Raw genomic sequence first — 23,240 nt, 5'->3', positions numbered from 1 at the left:
CAAGCAAAAAGTCAGGATCGAATTGACGACTTATTATTACCTGTGAAGAAAAAAAACACACAAATCAATGGATACCTGGGAACTTTATTACCTTTTGAACCACAGTTCGTATACGGCTTCTTGGAATCCTGTCGTCTGTGCTAAAGATGAACTCCCTCATCGCAAACCTAAAGACCATCAAGCTTACGTGATCAACACGGACGACAGTCATCTCCCAGGAACCCACTGGGTAGCCGTTTACTTTCCTCAAGAAGGATGTGTGGAATATTTCGATTCGTACGGATTGCCCCCTTTGGAAGACGATATCATCGACTTTATGAGAAGAAATGCTCAGACTACCCGATTCAATAACGTGAAATTACAAGGCACAGATTCCTTGGTGTGTGGACAGTACTGTGTGTATTTTCTGCATCATCGCAGCCTGGGCTATTCCTTAGAACATTTAGTGACTCATTTTGATCCTCGTTCTTCTGCTAGAAACGATGTGAAAGTAGATCGATGGTTTTGTGACCATTATGCTTATCTTTTGTCTCAAGCTAGGAAACGTAGTGTCCATCAATGGCCTAATGATTTCCAACAGTGGAAATCACGATTTCATTCACAACGTTGTCAGCCCTGTTTAAAGTAGATTGTCAATTGAGAAAAAAATGTTTGTGATTTGAAAAAAATGGTTTGATGTTATAGTGTTGGATTATTGTTAAAAATGTTAGAGTTGTTGTTTAGTGTTAAGTGATTTTTGAATAAAAAATGTTGTGTTTTGAAAAAATGCTTTTGTCTTTTGTTTAGCTATAAGAATGTTGAATTGATGTTCTTTCATTTCTTACTATCCCTCTCATGAACGTTGCGGCTCGAAAACCGTGTGGGGGATGTTTTCCTTCACGTCCGCGCTTTCACTATAATAACCGGGGTTGTTTCCAGTCTAACCATCCATTGTCGACTCATCCTCCTACGAAGATGTGCTCCAAACTAGCTAAGCTCAACGAAGCCTACGTGAATTTGCATAGGGTCAGACACAGTCTGATACCAAAGCCAGAAGAAATAGAGAACGTTAGAATGTTAAAAATCACTGAAGACCTAATAGAAGAGCTCTTCAGAGAAGAAGTGAACAGGGAAAAAGAAGAATGGACAGAGAAGTACAGACTTCAGAGACAGCAGCAACAGCAGCAACAACAGCAACAACAACAAGAGCAGCAGCAACCTGAAGCTGACAGAGGCTTTGTCGATTGCCGTATCGACACCAAAGAGTTCTTCTTCTCTTTCCGAAGAAGCAGACCTATCGCCAGAAAGTCTATCCTCAGAGGACATCGCATTCTTAGAAACTAAAAAAGAATGCCATAGCAAACAAAAAAACAGCCCTTTTCAGGGCTACCCAATACTCTAGAAAAGAAATAACTATTAATTTGCCAATGTGTGTAAGTAGAGTAGTGTGAAAATAAACACTAACTCTTGCTATTATTAAAAAAGTGAGGGTATGTGTTAGTGTGTTTGTGTTTGTAAGAGCTAACCTAAGTTGGTGAGGATAATAGATTAAAATTATGTCTTTTTTGGTGTTTGAGGTGTATATTTGGGGTTAGATTGGATTGCTTTGCTTATGTGGATAGTCTATTAAAGTGATTTATAAAAAATTTTACAATAGTGATGGGTAGCATAAAAAAGTGAGTGAGTGTTTCTTTTAGGTCCGCGCGTTGTTGTTGTTGTTTTTTGGTCATGATCTAGGTAAGATCAATTTTATGTTATTAGGGGGATGTTTTCCATCACGTCCGCGCTTTCACTATAAATTGAAACTCGTTCGGCAGTCCAGCTACCCTTGTTGATTGATCAACACAGCCAGAAGAATGAATAGCAGAATAGTGAAACTGTTAGAACTCCAGATGCACCTGGAATATGCCAGGCGCATAGTAAACGAACTATCAGCGGAGGCTATAGTAGAAGAAGCAAGAGTAAAGAAGGAAGAGGAGGAGAGAAGAGAGAGGGAAGAAGAGGAAAAGAAAAGAGAAGAGAGGATGTCGTTCAATATTCCCGAGACAGAGGATTGGGGTGTTGAAGCGAATCATCCTCCCTCTGCGCTCCCCAGAAGAAAGGTGAAAGAAGACTGGGGAAGAAGATGCGTGTGTGGCGCCAGGCCAGGACGGTGCAACCATTAGATAGGTGCATCAGGAGTTCAAAAAACAGCCCTTTTCAGGGCTACCCAATACTCTAGAAAAGAAATAACGATCAATTTGCCAGTGTGTGTAGGTAGAGTAGTGTGTATATAAACACTAACTCTTTTTTAAGATAGTGTGAGGGTATGCGTTTGTGTGTTTGTGTGTTTGTGTTTGTAAGAGGTAAGGTATGTTTGTGTGAATAGTAGATTATGGGTTTCTTAGCGTATCTGAAGATTATAGTTAGGGTTTGATTATATGAAATGAGAAAAGTGGGGATGTTTTCCTTTACGTCCGCGCGTTGTTGGGTCATGATCTAGGTAAGATCAATTTTATGTTCTAGGGGGATGTTTTCCTTCACGTCTGCGCTTTTCGTATAAGAACCCACAGTATTCTTCGTTCAAACCATTCTACGGAATAACAGATACAAGATGGAAGTGTCGGCGTTGTTCAATGACTTAAGAAATGTTTATTTTTGGATGATGGATGGAGAGTACACTATTGAAAGGATAGAAAGAGAATGGAGGTTGAGAAAAAGTCTTGACTATGTCAATGAACTACAATTAGCGAGGAAGATGATAGAGGAGATGATAGAGGAAGAAGTTAAGAGATTGAGAGGATTGATTAAACCAGAGTATGTAAGAGTGGGGACTATAAAAGAGTCTATGGACAAAGTAAAAGCAGTGAGATGCTATTTAGAAGAACTAGAGAAATGGTCAGAGTGGAAGTTCGTGAAAAGGGGCATTGAACAACTAAAGAAAGCGGAAGAAAAGATGAAAAAGATAATAGAGGAAGAAGTGCAGAAAATTAAGGACAGGTGGGCAAAAGATAGAAAAGAACAAGAGAATAGAAAGAAAAAAGAAGAATATGAGAGACTGAACAATAACTGGATAAAAATCCAACAGAAGTTCCGAGCCATGGGTCACCCGGACTGGATACCGGAAAATGAAAAGAAGAAGAAAAAAGGAATTTGGGGAAAGATTAGGGGCTGGATGAGAAGATGGAGGAAATAAAAGAAGAAAGCCAAAGGCCCTTTTCAGGGCCAGTCATATTTCTCGAAAAGAGATAGCCTTTCTATTGCCTACCCCTTTTTTTAAAAAAAATTTTAAAAAAAATCCCATGTTAAATTCCCCTTGTCCGTAGAGTGACCCACGATTTATCGCCATGTTAAATTCCCCTTGTCCGTAAAGTGACCCACGATTTTTTGCCATGTTAATTCCCCTTGTCCGTAATCTGACCCACGAGTTTTCGCCATGTTAAATTTCCATTGTCCGTAATCTGACCCAAGGGTGTTTTTAATGCTAATTCCCATTGTCCGTAAACTACCCCCCTTCACTACTCACGTTTGTTCGTTTGCTCCTATGTGAAATCGAACACCTTTAGAAGGCGAAATGCGCGTTCAACTCTCTGACCTTGACATATGCCTTACGCTGTATTTTAATATTCTTAATTGGAACAAAATATTAAGCTATACATTTACACTCTGGTCCCGAACCAGGTCCCACGCTAAAAATTTACACTTATTTTGATCCATGTTTCACGCTTTACATTCTCATCGACTTGGAACTAAGTTAAATTTTATAAATTAGCATTCTGATGCTAACACACGCATCCTACGGTCAGATGGTCGTAAAAGTGTTCACTTTCACGCAAGAGCAAACGAACAAACTAGGCGTTAGAATTACATGCGTAGACCTAAGATGCTGTATGAAAATGTTATGAAATATAATGAAACAAATAACATCGTCACTTTGTAATCCCATAAAGCACAGCCTACGACCTGGTTTTGTTAGTTATTTTATATCCCTCAGCAAGGCTTTAAAAAGGCACTCTCCAGCCCACGCCTCCAGCCCACGCCTTGTAGGACGTTACACATGCCTGTCGAGTTAACACTGATATGGAACTACGTATCGCTCTATGTATTGATACTCTGATAGATAACTACATATCACTATATATTTCAACATTCTGATCCAGAAATATGTTTCACACTATAAACGAAAACTCTTGATTTGCAACTACGTATTCCACTATATATTAACAATAACATGGAACCAGATCCCATGCTATGATTTGCATATTTGACATGGAACCACGTCTCACACTATACATTAGTATTTTAATTTGTAATCACGTCTCAACATATACCTTTGCCCCTTCTGTTTGGAAACATATCTAACACTGTACATGAACACTTTCATTTGGACCGTTCCGGTGGTTAGAGGGTTCGTCTCAGATGCGGGAGATTGCGTGGTCGAACCACGACTGAGATATACCAGAGACTTATACAAATCGTACAAACAGCTGCCTCGTTGGCACCCAGCATTAAGAGGTTTATTGTTATAGTGTTTAGTGTTAGGACTAGTCGGCTTGTTGTCAGGATAATGTGCCTCAGTCGGACATGATGCTACATGTTTGCGGCATGATGCCTTCACTAACTGGTGTTATTAATACCTCTCTCTCATCTGGGGAATTCCCATCATTTTTCAAAACTGCCATTGTAAAGCTTCTGCTGAAGAAACCAAGACTCGACCATAACGAATTAAAGAACAAAAATCTTAGAAAAGGTTGTTCTATCACAGCTTGTATCTCATATACATTCAAATAGTCCTTTTAGCAATGTACAATCTGCATATCGCCCTTGTCACAGTACTGAAACAACTCTTCTAAAAGTAGTTAATGACATTCTCTCTGCGTTGGATAGCGGAAAGATTACAGTCCTCACCCTCCTTGATTTGTCTGCAGCATTTGACACAATAGACCATGATATATTACTTCACCGTCTCCAGCATGTATTTGGCATTCATGATACAGCCGTACTGTGGTTCAAGTCCTACTTGGTCAACAGGACACAATATGTATCTGCAAATGGAATACACTCCAGCCCAATTGATCTATGTTGTGGTGTTCCACAGGGGTCTGTTCGTGGACCTGTTCTCCTCATTCTGTACACTCATTCGCTCTCAAGTGTCATAGATCATCATCCAGTGTCTCACCAATTGTACGCTGATGATGCAAGAGTTAGATGCAATAAAACCTCCTTTTAGCACAATAATTGATACATTTTCTGAAACGACGCTGATCTGAAAAATGCATGTCAGGAAAGGAATCAGGTTTCGAAAAAATAAACTTGCAAAAGAAGGTTAAAAAGATTTAAATATGACGTCATTGTCACCTGATCAGTGCTTCATATGTGTCATTGGAATAGCCATTTTGTGACAACATTGACCATATTTTAAACGTTTAAAGTGATGAAACAACCAATGCAGCTTTTTACTGAATATATATTATGCATGAACAACTTACTATTAAGATCTCGGTTGATTTGTCGAATGTAGAACATGTGAAAACAAAACAAAAAAAGTTCGTTAGCGCTCATCAGTAGCCTGCATCTCTATAAACTGACGTTTCTGCTATAATAAAAACGAACATCATTCTGATTTGTAATCCCAGTATATGTTAGGATTGCATGGATTCCACAGTTGTTGCATCGGTTGCATTGATGTCATCAAAGTAAATATATTTTATTGAGAATTGACTGCAGGACTTAAATATAACCTCGAATACGTATTTCTTTGGGGCTATAATTAGGTTATTATTAGATAGGCATTTAAAAAAGTTTCCATTGGTGACTGTACATGTATTAATGGTGAGGAAATCTGCTTCTGAAATACCTTCAGTTGTCGTGCAAACTTACAATTTACATCCGGGTAGGAGTTTATTCACAGAACGAAATTGAAACTCTTCCGTAAATTTAAATACTTTGGAACATGTGGAATCTCATGTAAACAATGTATTTAAGCGGGCTATAATACGTCAGTGACCGCCATTTTTATTCCTGAAGAATTTGAGGCAATTCTTTTCCTTAATATCTCGCCACAATCTTTTACTTTCAAAGAGATCTACTTGTGTAAACGTTGAGAACAATTATACTGCAAATAGCAGAACAAGAATAATATATTTCTTTCTATTTGGTTCAAAGGATTTACAAACCTGCGCCAACTGGCTGTATCGCATTAAAGCTTTGTATCTTAAGCTGATCTAGTTCCTGACCTTAATTCATGATTTTAAATAAACAACTTTTCTTTATAAAATATTTCTTAGTGTGAGATTCATATAGTCGAATCGAGGCTGTACGGGGATCACATGACATTGGACATGTAAATAGTTTCTGTATTGTTCTAGGAACATGTAGCAATTATTTCGAAGTTCTGGTTTTACCGGAAGGTTTTGCGCAGTAGCCACATTTAATAGTGATGTTATGGGAAAGAGCATCATTTGGGCTTTCAACACTTAGACTTTAAGGTGTTTTTGTTTATGTTGTGACCAGTTGGAGTTTAATTTTAAATTTTTCTTCAAATTATTTGGATTCTAAGAGATTATTTTTCCCTGGAAATACCTGTGCTCGGAATTAATTATTGGACAAAGATAGTGAAAAATTATGGAATTCAAACACCGGAAAAGTATTTTCTGTGGTTCAACAAAGAACTGTTGAAACTTCAGTACTATGCTGAATACAGTATACGTCATCGCCTTCCATTTTGGATTTTCGTCGGGACCCGAACTCAAATTCATTAGAAAATTTTGTTACGAGGACTTCTAACCTTTAATTACTGGATTATTTTTGGATTTGATTCTTATTGTTGTTGCTGTTGTTGGGTTCAACGCCATTTTTGAACACACGATAGGCTATACATGATGGCCATTATTAATGGTGGAGAAAGAACCTGGGTGAACCCAGGAAAAAACACTGATTCACGAGATTTTATTCTTAAAATCGTAAGTTGTTTTCCTCATTGTTACCTTGTTTTTTTAAGGAAAATAAATTATTTGTTAAATTTTTATAAAACTTGTTGTTTTCACTTTTTTATTGTTACTGTTTATGAGAGCCTAAACACGTAATAGTAGATACCATGATCTTACCTGTACGTAATCACAGCATAAGAGTGGATGAGAGTAACAACGATTTTTAATTAGGAAATATATTCCAAATATTTATTAATCTCAGCAAATCTTTTGAAAATTATCCCACGACAGTTGAGAGTCAGTGACATGGAAGCAAACATTTTTGGTTCTATAACATTTTTGGAATTACTTTGAAATAAATTTGTATATACTCCTCGAAATCAAATATTTGGATGTCATCAAAATAGAAAGTTATTGTAAACGTTATCTGACAAGTCCAAAAGAATAGAGTGTTCAAAATTAAGTCCTTGTCTCGTATCTGATGATGTGACACTGGTCTAGAACGTCATCATATGCCAACAGACTTGATGTATCACAACTGCATTGTCCAGAACTCCTTTGAATACGTTCACTATAATCCCAGAATAACAGTTTAGTCCAGAGTCACTGATTACTTTGAAATTCCAGCAAATAATCCAGACCAATGTTTCATCTCAAAGTGTATCGAAGCATAATATTAAACACATCTGCTGACAGATACTAAAACAAGATCATAGTACACAAGAATGAGGCAAACGTCCACGTCGTCGTGCATTTATATGCCATACCTCTATACATCGCAACATTAGTTTATTCGATCTATGTCGCAATACTTCATACCTGACTTATGTCACGATACCCACGTCGCAACAGAACCCATCTGACTGAATTATCCAATGGGAAATAATCCCAAAACTTGTACACAGCTTCGCCATTACGGTTAACTTTAAAACTTGTAAATATATATTTATAACCCTTATACAATATACAGTCATTCACTAAATGCAGAAACACAATATTGATATGCATATGTAAAAACAAAATATTTAGTAATCATGGATAAGAAGAAATTCATGTACAAAATCGACGATTATTGCTTTTATTATGTCAGAGCGATTGAAATATTTGACGAGTGAGTTCACTACAAGATAATTCATGACGGATACAAGTTTAGTTTGCATATAATTATAAACAAAAAACTGCCAAAGCGATATGAAGGATTTCGTAATGTTACATGAAACTAGTGACATTCTCGTGAAAGACGTGAATTGTTTATCGCAGATGAGTAAGAACTTTCCTTGAGTAACAACCATGAGCTGGTCAAACTCTTTCTATTTAAGACGTACAATGGCGAAACGATCTTTTATAATGGCATAAGGAAATTCTTTATCGAAGGAATGTACAATTTGAGCTATTCAACAATGGTATTTTTGAGAACAAATAAACACAAGGAAATGAATTTAAAAAATTGGTCACAATGACATATTTGTAAGATGAATTTGTAATATACCACCCCGACGCATCCTCTTGCGGAGTTTCATGATTTCTGGTAAAAGCGTAAACAATAAACAGTAGATATAAAACCCCATCTATTCATGAACTAAATTTAACAATGTACAACTTATTCATATGCATGTTAAATGACCTTATTTTATTTGTAAGGTGGTACAAACAGAGCTCCATACAATCATCAAATTTGTCATTCTGGCTTGAACAGGGCTGTATATTAAATCAAAGAGACTGGATCATGAAATATGGGTCACGGTGACTAATGTTTATTACGAAGGTTTAGTTTCATGATGTATCAAGCTGCAATGCTTACGTTTCGTCGTTCATGGTATAACATCATAATGTGAAGTCCACTTCGTCGTTCATGGTATAACAGTATGCTATGAAGCCCACTTCGATGTTCATGGTATAACAATATGTCACGAACTGATTTCTATAACCTATAAAGAATATCTGACATTCATTACGGACGTACATATGTATATGCTTCCCTCTATCTTGCTACTTACAACGACAAGACATTAGTTTATTTCTTGTACACAAAGGTGAAAGCTCCCACATTATTTAAGGCAATAGACGTCTTGAAAATTTAATAAACATAACTTTTGTGACCTTCTGTTGCAAGAAACAATCGAAATAAAAAATCGTGTTGTGGTTGAATATAACTCTACTCCCTGCCCCACCTCGATATATTTTACCTCATCACGATTTACATGTTAGAAATCTAGGAAAGCCCCACAAGAAATATATCAAGTCTCACGATATACAATGTTATTTTTAACTGTAAAACATTTATTCTTAACTATCCATCAGCTATAACTTAAGAACGGATTATTTTCTTTTTTATTGATAGTAGTTATGTGTGTGTGTGTGTGTGTGAGAGAGAGAGAGAGAGAGAGAGAGAGAGAGGGAGAGGGAGGGGAAGAGAGAGAGACCTATCATGAGGACGGCATTTGCTTTCTTTAAAACATTTTCAAAAACCACTTCAATCGAAAATTAAATAGTCGGTCCATTATATCTGTGAACTGTACAATTAATTCAGTCACTTTCAGTTAGCTTTGCTGATCATCAATACAGGCTGCTTCACTGAAAAGTGATACTTAATGCGAATAAAAAATATCTACATTAAAGTTCAAATTAAAAAATATTTCCCTGTTACAACGAAATTTATGCCAAATATCATTGTAATCCGGATATAGCAAGTTAGCAGATATAAATAAGGTCATGGTATGTACAGTTACGGTAAACAATCGACGGCAAAAAGATAATTAGTAATGTCTCGGGAATCCGCATACGATGCCTAACTGAATTACCGCCCTTAAAATGTATTTTGTAATTGAATACATTAATGTGCAAGACGGCGGATGCAAATTGCAATAATAATAATCTAAAGTAATCTCTCATAATCTCTAATAATAATCTAAAGTAATCTCTCATAATCTCTAATGATAATCTAAAGTAATCTCTCATAATCTCTAATAATAATCTAAAGTAATCTCCCATAATCTCTAATAATAATCTAAAGTAATCTCTCATAATCTCTAATAATAATCTAAAGTAATCTCTCATAATCACTAATAATAATCTAAAGTAATATCTCATAATCTCTAATAATAATCTAAAGTAATCTCTCATAATCTCTAATAATAACCTAAAGTAATCTCTCATAATCTCTAATAATAATCTAAAGTAATCTCTATTAGTATATAATAATGATCTAATGTACTCTCAATTGACTTCTAGTAATAATCTAAAGTGATCTCTAATAAACTCTAGTAATAATCTAAAGTAATCTCTAATAATCTCTAATGATAATTTAAAGTAATCTCTATTAATTTCTAATAACAACCTAACGTAATCTCTATATTACAGTGTATGGTGCATCACAAAATTTCATGAAGCTCAAAACCATAGCGAATCTAATGTGAATGGTATATTCATTAAGCTGGTTTTCGCAACAACAACAAATATTTATTAATAGATTATGAATCAATGTATTTTTTTAAAAACTTCAAGAGAAAGAGCTTGTCACTAAATTGCTGATTTCAGTACATTTCCAAAGATTTAATTACGCAAAAATATTTTGATTTAATAAGATTTTCCAGTCGTATTTTTGCTGCTACATCTAAAGATATATCTTGTGGGTGGAATAGTTATTTGGTCTCACAGTTTATACTTTATTTTACTTAAAACCCTATACTAATCGAATCATATGCATTTTTATTGGTTTGGATTGTTGTTCCATTTAACAAGTGCAAACTATGTATCTTTAGTGTGTGTGTGTGTGTGTGTGTGTGTGTGTGTGTGTGTGTATACTTGTATGTATCTCTACCCCTTGTTCTTAAATCATACCCACCCAAATAAGACTTTCTTCTTGAGCCCTACAGATTCTTAACTACTACTTTACCTAAAAATACCTCTCCAAAACAGATAGGAGAGCAGGTCATTGTAGACAGTGGTGTGTGTTTATTTTAGAATTCCAGCTTTCTCATTTACAGGCACTTCTTACGTAGTAGTTGTGACGTAATTAACCAATATACTGATCCATAATATTTTATCTGTTTTCTTCATTGTTCACTTTAATACAGATTGATGTGAGCTGTCGTTGTTACCATCATTCACCTTTGATTAAATGCCAGTCCATTTTATGATTTAAATTTGAGTGCAATGCACACACACATACGTTCAATAACACACATACACACATATATTGGTGGGGCGTACTAGAGTAAAAAATGACTGTATAATTACTGGTGTACAATCGTTTGTGCGACCATCGCAACATATTGGACACATAATTTGCATTTTGTCAGATCGAAACATGTTCATATAATTACATCCTTGCTGCTAAATAGTGTATATTTATTTTTACATTATATGTTCATTCTGCTTTTTATCTGAAATTACATTTTAGAAATCAAGAATTGTCAATAAAACTAGTTTGAACACGTCGATACAGTTGTTTATTCTGTGCAGAGCTTCGTCGCATCAAGTACAAAAAAAGAAGAAAGAAACAACAAGTTGAGACCACATTTAATTCAACGTGATAACATCCAATTAAATCAGTTGCTTTAACTTCACTACGCCTTGATTTATGGAGAGTAATAAAACTCTAAAATCTTGATAGACCATGACACGAAAACTTTGATATTTGCTTACCAACCATATTACGACTTAACGTAAGTGATGACCTTATTTTTTCAAAAATCATAAATCGCCTCAGTCATAAAAACTGGTGTAAGGTTTTATTTTCTACATACAGAGTTTAGATGTAAAGCAGGTTCTTTGGGTTCAGGTAAGGTATTTTTTTTTTTCAGTTTTGAATCGTGTCCGTTGAAAACATAAATTTGATATATAAAAACAGATTTGAATATAATTCTCAAACTATTAATTATAATTAATAGGCGAGATACATGTATAGACAGACAGACCCACCGGCAGCCCTGTTATATTGTGATTTTTATTTTATTTCTTTATTTTCCACTTATATAATCCTCTTTTTAACCTGAGACTCTCTAAAAAAAGCGTATTTCTGTCCGCTCTTTCCCGACATATGTGCTGTACCTGACACACGTCAAATGATTTAACATGATGGAACAAGAGATAACATAAAGCTCCAGGGAAGGCTTTGTTCTCATACACAAATGTGTACACAATGTGTATGTTGATACAAGTGAAAATGAACAGAAGCATTTATTAACAATTTTTTAAAATCATACACATATATATTTGTTGGGTGTACTGGAGTAAAAAGTGACTGTATAATTACTGGTGTACAATTGTCTGTGCGACCATAGCAACATATTAGACACATAATTTGCATTTTGTCGGATCAAAAAATGTTCATATAATTGTAAATACATCTTTGGTGCTAAATAGTGTATATTTATTTTTACATTTTCTTTTAATTCTACTTTTGATCTGAAATTAAGTTTAAGAGATCAAGAAGTGTGGACAAAACTAGTTTGAACACGTCGATACAGTTCTTTATCGTGTGCCTGGCTTCGTCGCATCAAGTACAAAAACGAGGAAAGAAACAACAATTTGAGACCACATTTAATTCAACGTGATAACATCCAATCAAATCAGTTGCTTTAACTTCACTACGCCTTGATTTATGGAGAGTAATAAAACTCTAAAATCTTGATAGACCATGACACGAAAACTTTGATATTTGCTTACCAACCATATTACGACTTAACGTATGTGATGACCTTATTTTTTCAAAAATCATAAATCGCCTCAGTTATAAAAACTGGTGTAAGGTTTTATTTTCTGCATATAGAGTTTAGATGTAAAGCAGGCTCTTTGGGTTCAGGTAAGGTATTTTATTTTATTTTTTTCTTTAATTTTGAATCTTATCCGTTGAAAACATAAATTTGATATAATATAAAACAAATTTGAAGATAATTCTGAAACAGATAATTACAATTAATAGGCGAGATACATGTATAGAGAGACAGACAGATCCACATTAACCCTGTTATATTGTGATTTTTATTTTATTTCTTTATTTTCCACTTATATATTCCTTTTTCTAACCTTAGACTCTTTAAGAAAAGCATCTTTCTGTCTGCTCTTCCCCGACATATGTATTGTACCTGACACACGTCAGATGATTTTAGCATGATGGAACAAGAGATACCATAAAGCGCCATGGAAATGCTGTCTCAAAACGATTATTTGACATTTTATGTCGTGCCTCTGTTCTCGTACACAAATGTGTTCACAATGTGTATGTTGATACATGTGAAAATTAACAGAAGCATTTATTAACAATTTTAAAAAAAAATTATAGTTCGGTAATGCAAATGTGGCATTTTTCGGACATCTTTTTGGGGGATAAAATAATCTTATTATAAAAACTTAGTTGGACCATTCTTGTATTGAGTGGAATAATTTATATTATTTTTAAGGGTATATACTATAAAACCGTCTTTTAACCGAAACATTTATAAACTTTAAAAAAAGTAGTTGATCCGAACATACCATGGACATAATGGATAAATAAGCATTTGAAAAACTTAAAATTGCAGTCGATGTTTAAAATGCGCACGTGTTCATGACTTTCATTTTGTCGACAGAAGAGCCATTTTATGCTAAAATTGGCCCTGTTTTAAAAAGTCTACGGGTATAAATGCTTAATCAGGAAATATCGTTTTGGTTGCCACATGTTGACCAGGTGAAGAAAATATAAGTTCATTTGTATTCCTTGGACGCTTTCCTCTCTATAATGATAAAGCGTTACTTGCATCTAAACTAACGTTACTGCTAAAATGAACACAAAAATGATTCTGATGTAAAGCAGATATATTCCTATGAAATAAACAGTGTTATACATGAAGAATTTGTTATCCCGGCATATGTAAAGATTGCATGGATACCATATTTGTTGCATCATTCACGTTTATGTCATCAATACATACATTTGTATTGACAATTGATTGTAGGACCAAAATATAGCATCGAGTAAGTATATCAACAGATTTTGGAGGGGGACTTTAATTGCACTATTATAAGATTTGCGTATATCAGAGTTTGCATTAGTGACTGTATGACGGAAATGACTTTAAAATTCAATTCCAAAACTGCTGGAAAATCACCTAAGAAAGCAATTTGGGTGATAAATAAATATTTATTTACATCTGTCTTGACATATCAAAAGAGGATGTATTTATTTTATCAATTCAATTAAGACAGACGCATTGCAATTCGACATTAATAAATGTCAAATCAGTCGTCCGCAGTCTTTCTTATTATGTTTTATGCACCGTCTTCAGAATGTATCTGAGTGTTTCATATAATCTGGTTGCCAGATATCATGGAACATATAAAAATCTATCAATGGAATGATTCGTGTGTATTGGTTGCCAGATATGATAAATATGACAATTTATCAATGGAACTAACTCTATATAAAAAATAGTTGAAATAAAACAAATTATTGCTGTATCATAGTTGTACGTTGACTATGGATAAGTAAGAAAGCAACAGAGTTATAGTGTTGTTCTGCTGTTAACGCCATTTTTTAGTACACGGTAGGCTAAACATATTTGGATTTTGGTAGAAACCGGAAAATCCAGAGAAGAACCACCTGCCCACGGGAACCTACTGGCAAATTTTCTCACATACCTACGTTGGTCTAGCCTGAGACTTGAACCCACGCGGACAGTGGTGCAATGTCTGTAATCTGTAAACGCGAGCGCCTTAGACCACTCGGCTACTAGTGACCCTATGCTATATTATCGGTGGTCGTGAGTGTAGAGATGTTTTATCGCACGGTGTGTGTTCGAGTCACATCCCCGCCTTTGTCATTTTCGTTTCCGCAAATATATTGTTTTCTTATTAAATGTCATTATTTGTTAAAACAATATCTCCAATAAAACATGCTTCGTGGTTTTTCTTTTATCCTCATTCGAAGGAAATGATCATCCTGCTTTTAAATGTTTAAATTGCTATTTTTCATTCCTTCTTTGAACGTGCGTGTGCATTTGTCATGGTGCACCTGATTTGTCTGCAATTAAGTAAGTAGACAACCTATACGGACGAAGAATATTTTGTCATACCAATATGAAAATTGATATTACTTCTAACTCAAGGATGAGATAAAGAGAGCAGGCGAATATTGATATTGTTCATCGCATGTTGGCATTCTCCTGTATAATATTAAAGTTCCAATGAAAATGTCCAATTTAGTTTACATTATCAATTTTTTAATGCGTGTACTTTATTACGTAATCATATTATTTACTAAAATTGAGTTTGCCCATAAATTACAGCTAGTTAGCAATTTAACTAATCTTCCAAAGGGCGTGAACCACAGACTAATGCAACTCAATCTGCAAGCTCTATATCTGGATTCAGCCTAGCAGACGACAACAAGGCAACACTGTTCCCTAAAGACTTATTGTTGTCAAAGTGAAAAAGGATAATATGAAACAGGCATTTCTTGAAGAACTGGGGAGGCAACTGGATACAATCGAAATAAACTTTGAGTGGAAACCTGTACATCCCTCAGAGACTATATGTACTCAACTGCACCTACGTGTTAACATTAAGATTAGTTTGATCATAATGATGCTGCCATATATAGACTTATGAAGGAGAACTATCGGCTACAGAAGCCCTGCTTAGAACACAACACTTTATCATCTACGAAGGTAGCCTTCAACAATATCAAGAGTAATGTCTCATGTAAGCTCATAGATTTGCAAGACTTCTTAATAAATAATAATAATAATAATAATTAATAATAATAATAATAATAATAATAATAACAATAATAAAATAATAATAATAATAATAATGTGGACTTAGTACAACGCCTAATCGTCAGAATCTCCATCACTTTACAATAGTAGATAACACATAAAACATGCAACAACAAGGTTATATAAACAAACAGCATGAATTATAAAACAACATGCTGACAACAATTAAGAAAATCCACATTTAGTCTTTTTGTACATTCTTGTAGTTGAAACGGTCGAGTTTTAAGAGTACATATGAATGAGATCACAGTGTCAATGTATATAAGATGATCGGGCAGTTTGCTTCACGTCACTGAGACGCTGGTACGCAAAAGAATGATATCTGTATGAATTCGTTTTAGCAGTTGGAACAATCAGAATACGCGTGTCTGAAGTTGATAGGTATATTGAATTGGAGCCATTCAACGAAATTTATAATAGGAAACATATTCTGGAACGAAAGCGGAACCAGTGCAGGCTAAAGACAGGTATAAAGTAGACAGGAATGACATGAAGAACTTCTGTGTCCTTGGATGACAATCTACTGATCACTGTCATCCGAAACATCTAAAATACTGTGTGCTGTCGTATGAACCATCCCCAGTCACCAATGGAGTCAAGCAGGACTGAAAGTTGGCCCCACCACTCTTCAGTGAAATGTTCTCTGTCGTGCTTACTGGTGCCTTCCGTGATCATGATACCGGGATTGACATTAGCCTGATGGCAAGCTCGTCAGTGTGAAATTACAGGTTAATTCAAAGTGACTGTACATTATTGCTCGTGATCTGCTATTTGCTGACGTCTGTTCCATGACTGCCAAATCTGAGTCTGACATTCAATACAGTACAGACCATTTCGTTTCAGCTTGCAATTTTTTTGGTATCATAATCAATATGAAGAAAACAGATGCACCAACCTGCACCATGAAAGCCTTACGTAGAGCCTACTGTCACTGTGAATAGCCAAGCCCTCGTAGCAGTGGACAAGCTCACATATCTCGGGAACGCACTGTCACGTACAGTCCACATCGACGATAAAAAGCCAACGCACATAATTGCTCAAGCAATTGATCTTTGGCAGATTATGTGCAAATGTGTGGGAGAGCAGATGGATGAGACTATAAACAAAACCTACCTAGTGTCAACAACGCCATTGTACCTCCGACTCTGCTGTATGCGTGCTAAACCTGGCCCGTGTGCAGCCGATATGCAAAGGAAATGACTAATTATCACATGGGCTGCCCTAGAAAACTGATTTAGAGAGGATGGTAGCTAGCTCAGGGTCTCAGACACTGCGATTCGTACACGGCTCAGCATTTAAAGCATACACAATCTACTACAGACATCACAGTTGAGATGGGCAGGCCACGTCATCAGGATGTCAGACGAGTGACTACCAAAGAAGATTTTCTACGGCAAGCTGCAGGAAGAAAGCAGTCTCAGGGTGGTCAATATAGACGCTTCAAAGATTCCCTAAAATCATCACTGAAACACTTTAACATTGACCCTGCGCCATGGAAAGATGGTACACAGGATCTCTCTACCTGGCGAAGTCTCATCCATACTGGTGCTGTACACTTTGCACGGAAAATAATTGTAGACGCAATATTCTGTTCATCACAATATGGTAAATACTGGTTCAAAGCTGTATTCAATTTATTTAATGTCATATTAGTACTGTAAATATTGTAGAGTATATTTCACTGCGGTGCATGTAATCGTGTGTATTAAAATAGTACCTTCTAATATACAATCTATTATCCGTACAGATAATGGACTTATTCTATATGTGTTATACGTGCGTACGGCTGAGTTCTGTCACAGACAATGGGCTAGGATCATTAAGCGTAATTGTATCGAAACCTGAACTCGGAATATTCTTATTCCCGGTGATGGTATAAGGTCTGTCGGTATTCAGCGAAGCAGTGACAGGTCGGCTTTCTTAGTTGTCATGCCAGTGTACGGTTTAACATTCTCTGATTATTGCTAGCGGAACACGCGGGGTATTTGATTTAGCGTCACTATGTCGTTTATGATGTGTCAGCATGTTAGCGGTGCCTTTAAAAGACTTGAGTCCATGCGTGATAGGACCACACTCCTTATTTGCATTGTAATCTTGTTATTATGAACCAATACACCCTAGAATCCCGGTAGGAAACATTCAATTAACTTTAATTCTCAGCATCATTCCATTGCCGCTCAACATACTTAGGATTCTTTGAACAACGTGGTGACCCATGCCTACCGTCGATCATATTTAGGACCCCGAATTCCGTTGAATATTCTCATTGTAGTCCAATTATGTCTATTATCAGAATTGTGATGGTAATCATAGGTCAACGTTCTTTCTTTCACACTAAACAAAATGAAAAGAAAACACAAAAACACAAATAGATTATTTAAGTTTATTTGGCAGCCACCTGATAAAGTTAGCAGCCAATGACTAAGCTGAATACTACTAATGTGAACATGCAGACATACAGACTTACGTGCATACATACATGCATACAAACATACAGCCATATAGACAGACACACAAACATACATACATACATACATACCATCCCAACCAGCTATCTGTACGATATTATACAACACTGTAACATACCTTACATACCATACACACTGGAACAATATCATCAACTGGCTGAATAGAGTCATACTGAATACCGAAAAGAAGTGAAATGTCACAAAGCAACTTGCATATGCATTAGCGATAGGTTTTACATGAATAATTAATAATATCTACTTGTGCATATCCTAAACTGCACTCACATGTCGAAATAATCACAGTGTGAAAAACGTTTCATGTATGCTAGTATGTTTTTGAACTACCTTCAAATATGATGCAAGCTTACATGCCATGCATATTTACACCCGATTGGGAATTCCTTCACATTACAAACTTCAAACTCTCCGGTAATTTTGAAAAAGTTGGTAAACTTGGACACATGTAAACAGTGCATGTTAGTGTGGTATAATACGTTAGTGACCAACGTGTTTTCGTTGTTCTTTTGCTTTAAGGTTAGCCTTTTCCTTGATATATCACCATGATTCTTTTCTTTCAAAGAGATATTCTTGTATTAAATTAAATGATACTGGTGTTCCAAACACTAGCAAAAAATAATATATTTGTTTCTATTTCGTACACAGAATTTACTGGATATATTACGTCTACAATGTATCAAAGGAACAACTCATATCTTTTGAGGCTACTAGTCTATTTCATGGGTGTAACACAGCTGCCAATAGTGAGTACATCACCTGTGAATGTCTCCACAACAGGTCCTACGACTATACCAGGAAACGAAACGGTCTATTCTTCGTCAACATTGACGAGTTCCGCTACAGAAAATACAGTTCTATTTGCATCCATATCGGCTTCTAATACAACGACGCAATTTGTAACTGCATATACAACAGATGTTCCGACTGTTTCTCAAGGAAATAATTCGTCCATGACAGGGATCTTCCACACATCTAGGTATGTACCTACATCGGCTGAAAATGCAACAGCACATATTGTGACTGCATACACAACCAAAGCTCCAACGACTTTACAAGGAAAAGAGACAGTGGATATTTCGTTCACAGTTGCAAGTTCCATCACTGAGAACACAACTCTGGACATCGCTAGATCGGCTTCTAATACAACACAGTTTGTGACTGCATATACAACCGCAACTCCGACGACTTCGCTGCAACGAGAGACTCTTTATGTTTCCTCTACTACTGCAAATTCTTCTGAGAGAATCTCAACATCAGCTCCCAACACTGCGTTGCTTACCATTGCTGACCATACCACAAGTACTGCAAGCGAAACGGCTACAAGCTTTGATGCAGAAAAGACATCATCCGTTAGCAAAACACCCTCTACCACATCAATATCGATAAATGAATCTCCCTCTGAGACAAAGACACTCCTGGAAGCATCATCCACTAGTTCAACTACAGGGAAAATGCCAACAGCAGAGGTAACTTCAGCTACAGGGACAACTTCAACTACAGGGACAGCTTCAACTACCCAGTGCTCCACAACAACGACCAAACAGCCAAATAACGAATGCGAGATAGTCGGTAAGAAAGCTATTCTTCAGCTCTGAGCTCTAACTTTTATCCCTTGTTTTGCAGCCATATGTTTAAAGATCAGATAATTTTATGGTATATCTTTAAATGACTCATCATTTTGTTTGATTTTTTCTTTTCTTTTTCTTTTTTTTTTGTTTTAATTTTGTTTTTATATTTACTTAGTGTCGTCTTTTTATATATGAAATTTCATAAAACACGCAAGACCCTAGTTCTTTATAAATTTGGAAGAAATATTTTTAACCTTCTAGCTGAATAAATACTCGTGTAGATATTTAGTTGGAAAGTACGTGAGACCTTCCATTATTTCAAGCGACCATCCACAAAGCAGATCAGAGATAAAAATGGTTTTAGCTTACAAAATACAAATATCGTATAAATTACATATATTAATTACATATTCTGGGAAATGTCTTAAGACAAACGTATTGTGTTGTTTCATAGTCAGTGAGATACATTTCAAATTCTAAAGCAGAATTTGGACTATATTCCACGAAATATGGGTAATATATTTGTTTTGTGGTCAAATCGATCTCGGAACAGTGATGCAGATAGGGAATGACCTAACAGGATGGTGGCATATCTCATGTAAGATACCAGTTACGCACTGTTCGTTGCCAGTTATTGGATTTATCCTAATCAATCCCTGACACGCGTGATCCTTGCTGGATCCAGAGCACGTCAAGGGATTGTTATTCGCCATATGATTGTATTCTTTATATATACAGGTTTCAAACCTAAACCGTGTAATCGAGATTTCTCTGTCTTTTGTGTTACAGATGCTGACCTTTTGAGACAGCTTCAAGAAGAACTTAGAAAACATGAAGGATACAGAGATGAAATCTACAAGGACAGTCGAAACTATTCTACCTTTGGAATTGGCCACAAAATCACGCCAGATGACCCAGAATACGGTAAGCCGTTGGGAACAAAGATCTCCGAGGAGAGGATCAAGGAAGCGTTCGAAGCCGACGTGAAGGCGGCTATAGAGAGTTGCTGTAAACTTTTCGATGATTTCCAGAATCTACCTAAAGAGGTCAAGCTGATTACACTGAACATGAGGTTTAATCTGGGTCATACAGGATTGTGGAAATTCAAGAAGTTTCGAGAGGCTGTTAATAATGGAGACTGGGATAAGGCGGCGGATGAAATGGTAGACAGTGAATGGTACACGCAAGTAAAGGACAGAGCGAAAGAGCTCGAGGAAAGAATGAGGAAAGTAGAGAAAAATTGTTCATAAGTGTACTTTCTTTACACGCTTTTTATGTTTAGTTTTCACGACTTGTTAAATGGATTCAGCTTATCTCTACTAAACATATGGTTGCATATTCAATGTTTCCACGTTTTGTTATATGTGTAACTATTGTATTAATAAATGAAAATTTGGCGTTGAATGAAGTATTTTAACGTGAGTAATATTGAGTTTTTTCCATAACAACTAACAGATTATAAAATAAATCATCGCTGGCAATATCTGAAACTTTGGTCGTGCACAATGTCATCTTAACATAACGACGAAGACAGGAACAGACCCAACAAAGATGTTGAGACTGTTGAACAAGGAGAATTGTATCCAATTGATACATAATAGCACAATGAACAGAGAAAAATAGATTATGCCCTTGAACATTTATTTGACATTTTGCATTCCAAAATAAGTGTACAAAGTACAAAAAACATGTTCGACAGGATTGAAAATTTAACACTGGACATACATAACTACCAGTCACTCAGGGCAAACTCGTGCATATATTTGCCTGAACAGGTTAGGAACAAGCTAATCCGTTTTAAACAATGCACAACTTAAAGAGTAGGTGTTTCTTTTTAACATTAAAATTAAACTATCATTGTTGGATACTCATCGAGGTATACATTTTGACACAATCACCGAATGTTTTTAAATACTCATGAAGACGATATCTTACACTTGTGAATGGTTAATGAAATGCACACTTCCGTAAATAATAACCATATTAATTTAATCTTTCTAATTAAATTGTTCCTATTTTATATCGTCATATCAGAGAATTCCATAATAAATTTGACTTTGGCCAGAGTAAATTTCTTTTGTTTTCCTTTTCACATGTTGATCTAAGGTCAATTCACCTCGATCATCGTTCATATCAAACTAACTGTATCTACTATACTTTCGTAGGTAAGATGACCTAACCTGTATACAATCACATCACAAAGGTTGCCGAATGTCATAACTATTTTTTCTTAGCAAATATTTTGTACATATTTTACATTTATTTAGCTGTCGTCTACGCATTTCAATACATGTTCTTCCAACAAAAATCGTGTCTATTTTTAGATGCATCTAAAGTATATGAATATGGCCTTAAATAACGCCTGATTAAAAGACCTGTACGAAGCGATATGCCGTGAAAGTAGCGTTGTTATTGAGCGCGAGGAACTATTCTGCTGCAATAAAGAAGGTGAGATCCTAAATCACATATTTCGTGCTGAACTTCCCGTTGGATATTTTGTACGGGGTCACAACTTTTCCTCGGAAGTTACGGCAGCAGTGGGAGCGGTGTGGCATCTTGGCGATTCTTGCGGCTGTAATTATTTTATGCTCTAAAAGGTTTAATATAAACAATACATGACCTAGAATACATTTGACACAGATTGACGAATGAAATTATATCAGGTATTGAAGCTGAAATCCATATCTCTATGTATGAACATTGCAGGTATAGACGTTGCAGCCAAGCGCCATTATTTGTACAAAGGACAATGACTTTCATGCTAATAGAAACTACATTAAACCAGTTTGCGGAACTGATAATGAGAAATTAAAACACATGGACATGCTGTGATATTCACTTGAACCAATATTTATAACAGATATAGCGATGGAAGATATAATTCGTGTCGTGCCTAATAAAAAAGGAAAACATTATGAAAGATATAGCTGAAAGCATGCTTATATTTTTCTATACACTGCATAAATTATGAAAACACAAAATTTCGCTACAGTGTAGAAAATTCAGTATATATAATGGCTAAAATGGGATCAGTTTGCACGAATCCTTTTAAAACACTCTCAACTTCACAGAAAAGTTATATACCTTGTTTATTGTGATTTAGAAAGTTTCATTGTACCACATTTTGCTATGTAGGTCAGATCCTCGGTGACACCAGTAAGGTGTTCCAGAGCAATGACAAAGCTTGCTGATCGAAATAACTAAGAACGTTCCATCAGTGATCTGTTAGTATCTAAAATGAAACGCATATATTTTAGAAATCAGTCTTTGAGAGCGTTACTAATTTCATTAAATTTCTACTACTCCTTTAGCTAGATCGGAAAAATAGCGTTGCAACAATTTTGGTATTCTCAGAGGATGGGGAAAACAAATTTACCTCAACATTTGTTTCGAAACAATAGAAGCTATCAAAGTTTCCGATCATGATCGTATAACTGGAATATTTAGAGGTCCTGCTCATAATAACTGTAACTTAATGTGTGTGTGTGTGTGTGTGTGTGTGTGTGTGTGTGTAGATAGTTATGATCAGAACTCGCATTA

The 23,240-nt window shown here is 35.7% G+C and overlaps 1 protein-coding gene across 1 annotated transcript in view; it reads left to right on the top strand.

Moving 5' to 3' along the window:
• The window catches only part of LOC149775248 (uncharacterized), a 65,429-nt gene extending 44,325 nt beyond the window's left edge, over positions 1 to 21,104 (top strand). The window contains exons 2-3 of the mRNA XM_089943789.1: positions 18,778 to 19,701; positions 20,490 to 21,104. Coding sequence (XP_089799915.1) covers positions 18,804 to 19,701; positions 20,490 to 20,950 — 1,359 coding nt within the window. The 5' untranslated portion in view covers positions 18,778 to 18,803 and the 3' untranslated portion in view covers positions 20,951 to 21,104. The remainder of the gene's footprint in view (positions 1 to 18,777; positions 19,702 to 20,489) is intronic.
• The last annotated feature ends 2,136 nt before the right edge of the window (positions 21,105 to 23,240 follow it).

This window comes from Sinohyriopsis cumingii, chromosome 19, assembly GCF_028554795.1.
Source record: "Sinohyriopsis cumingii isolate HCF-2022 chromosome 19, ASM2855479v2, whole genome shotgun sequence".
Classification (NCBI taxonomy): Eukaryota; Metazoa; Mollusca; class Bivalvia; order Unionida; family Unionidae; genus Sinohyriopsis; species Sinohyriopsis cumingii.
The sequence above is the reverse complement of the archived record's forward strand: the minus strand, read 5'-3'. Positions and strand labels throughout refer to the sequence as shown.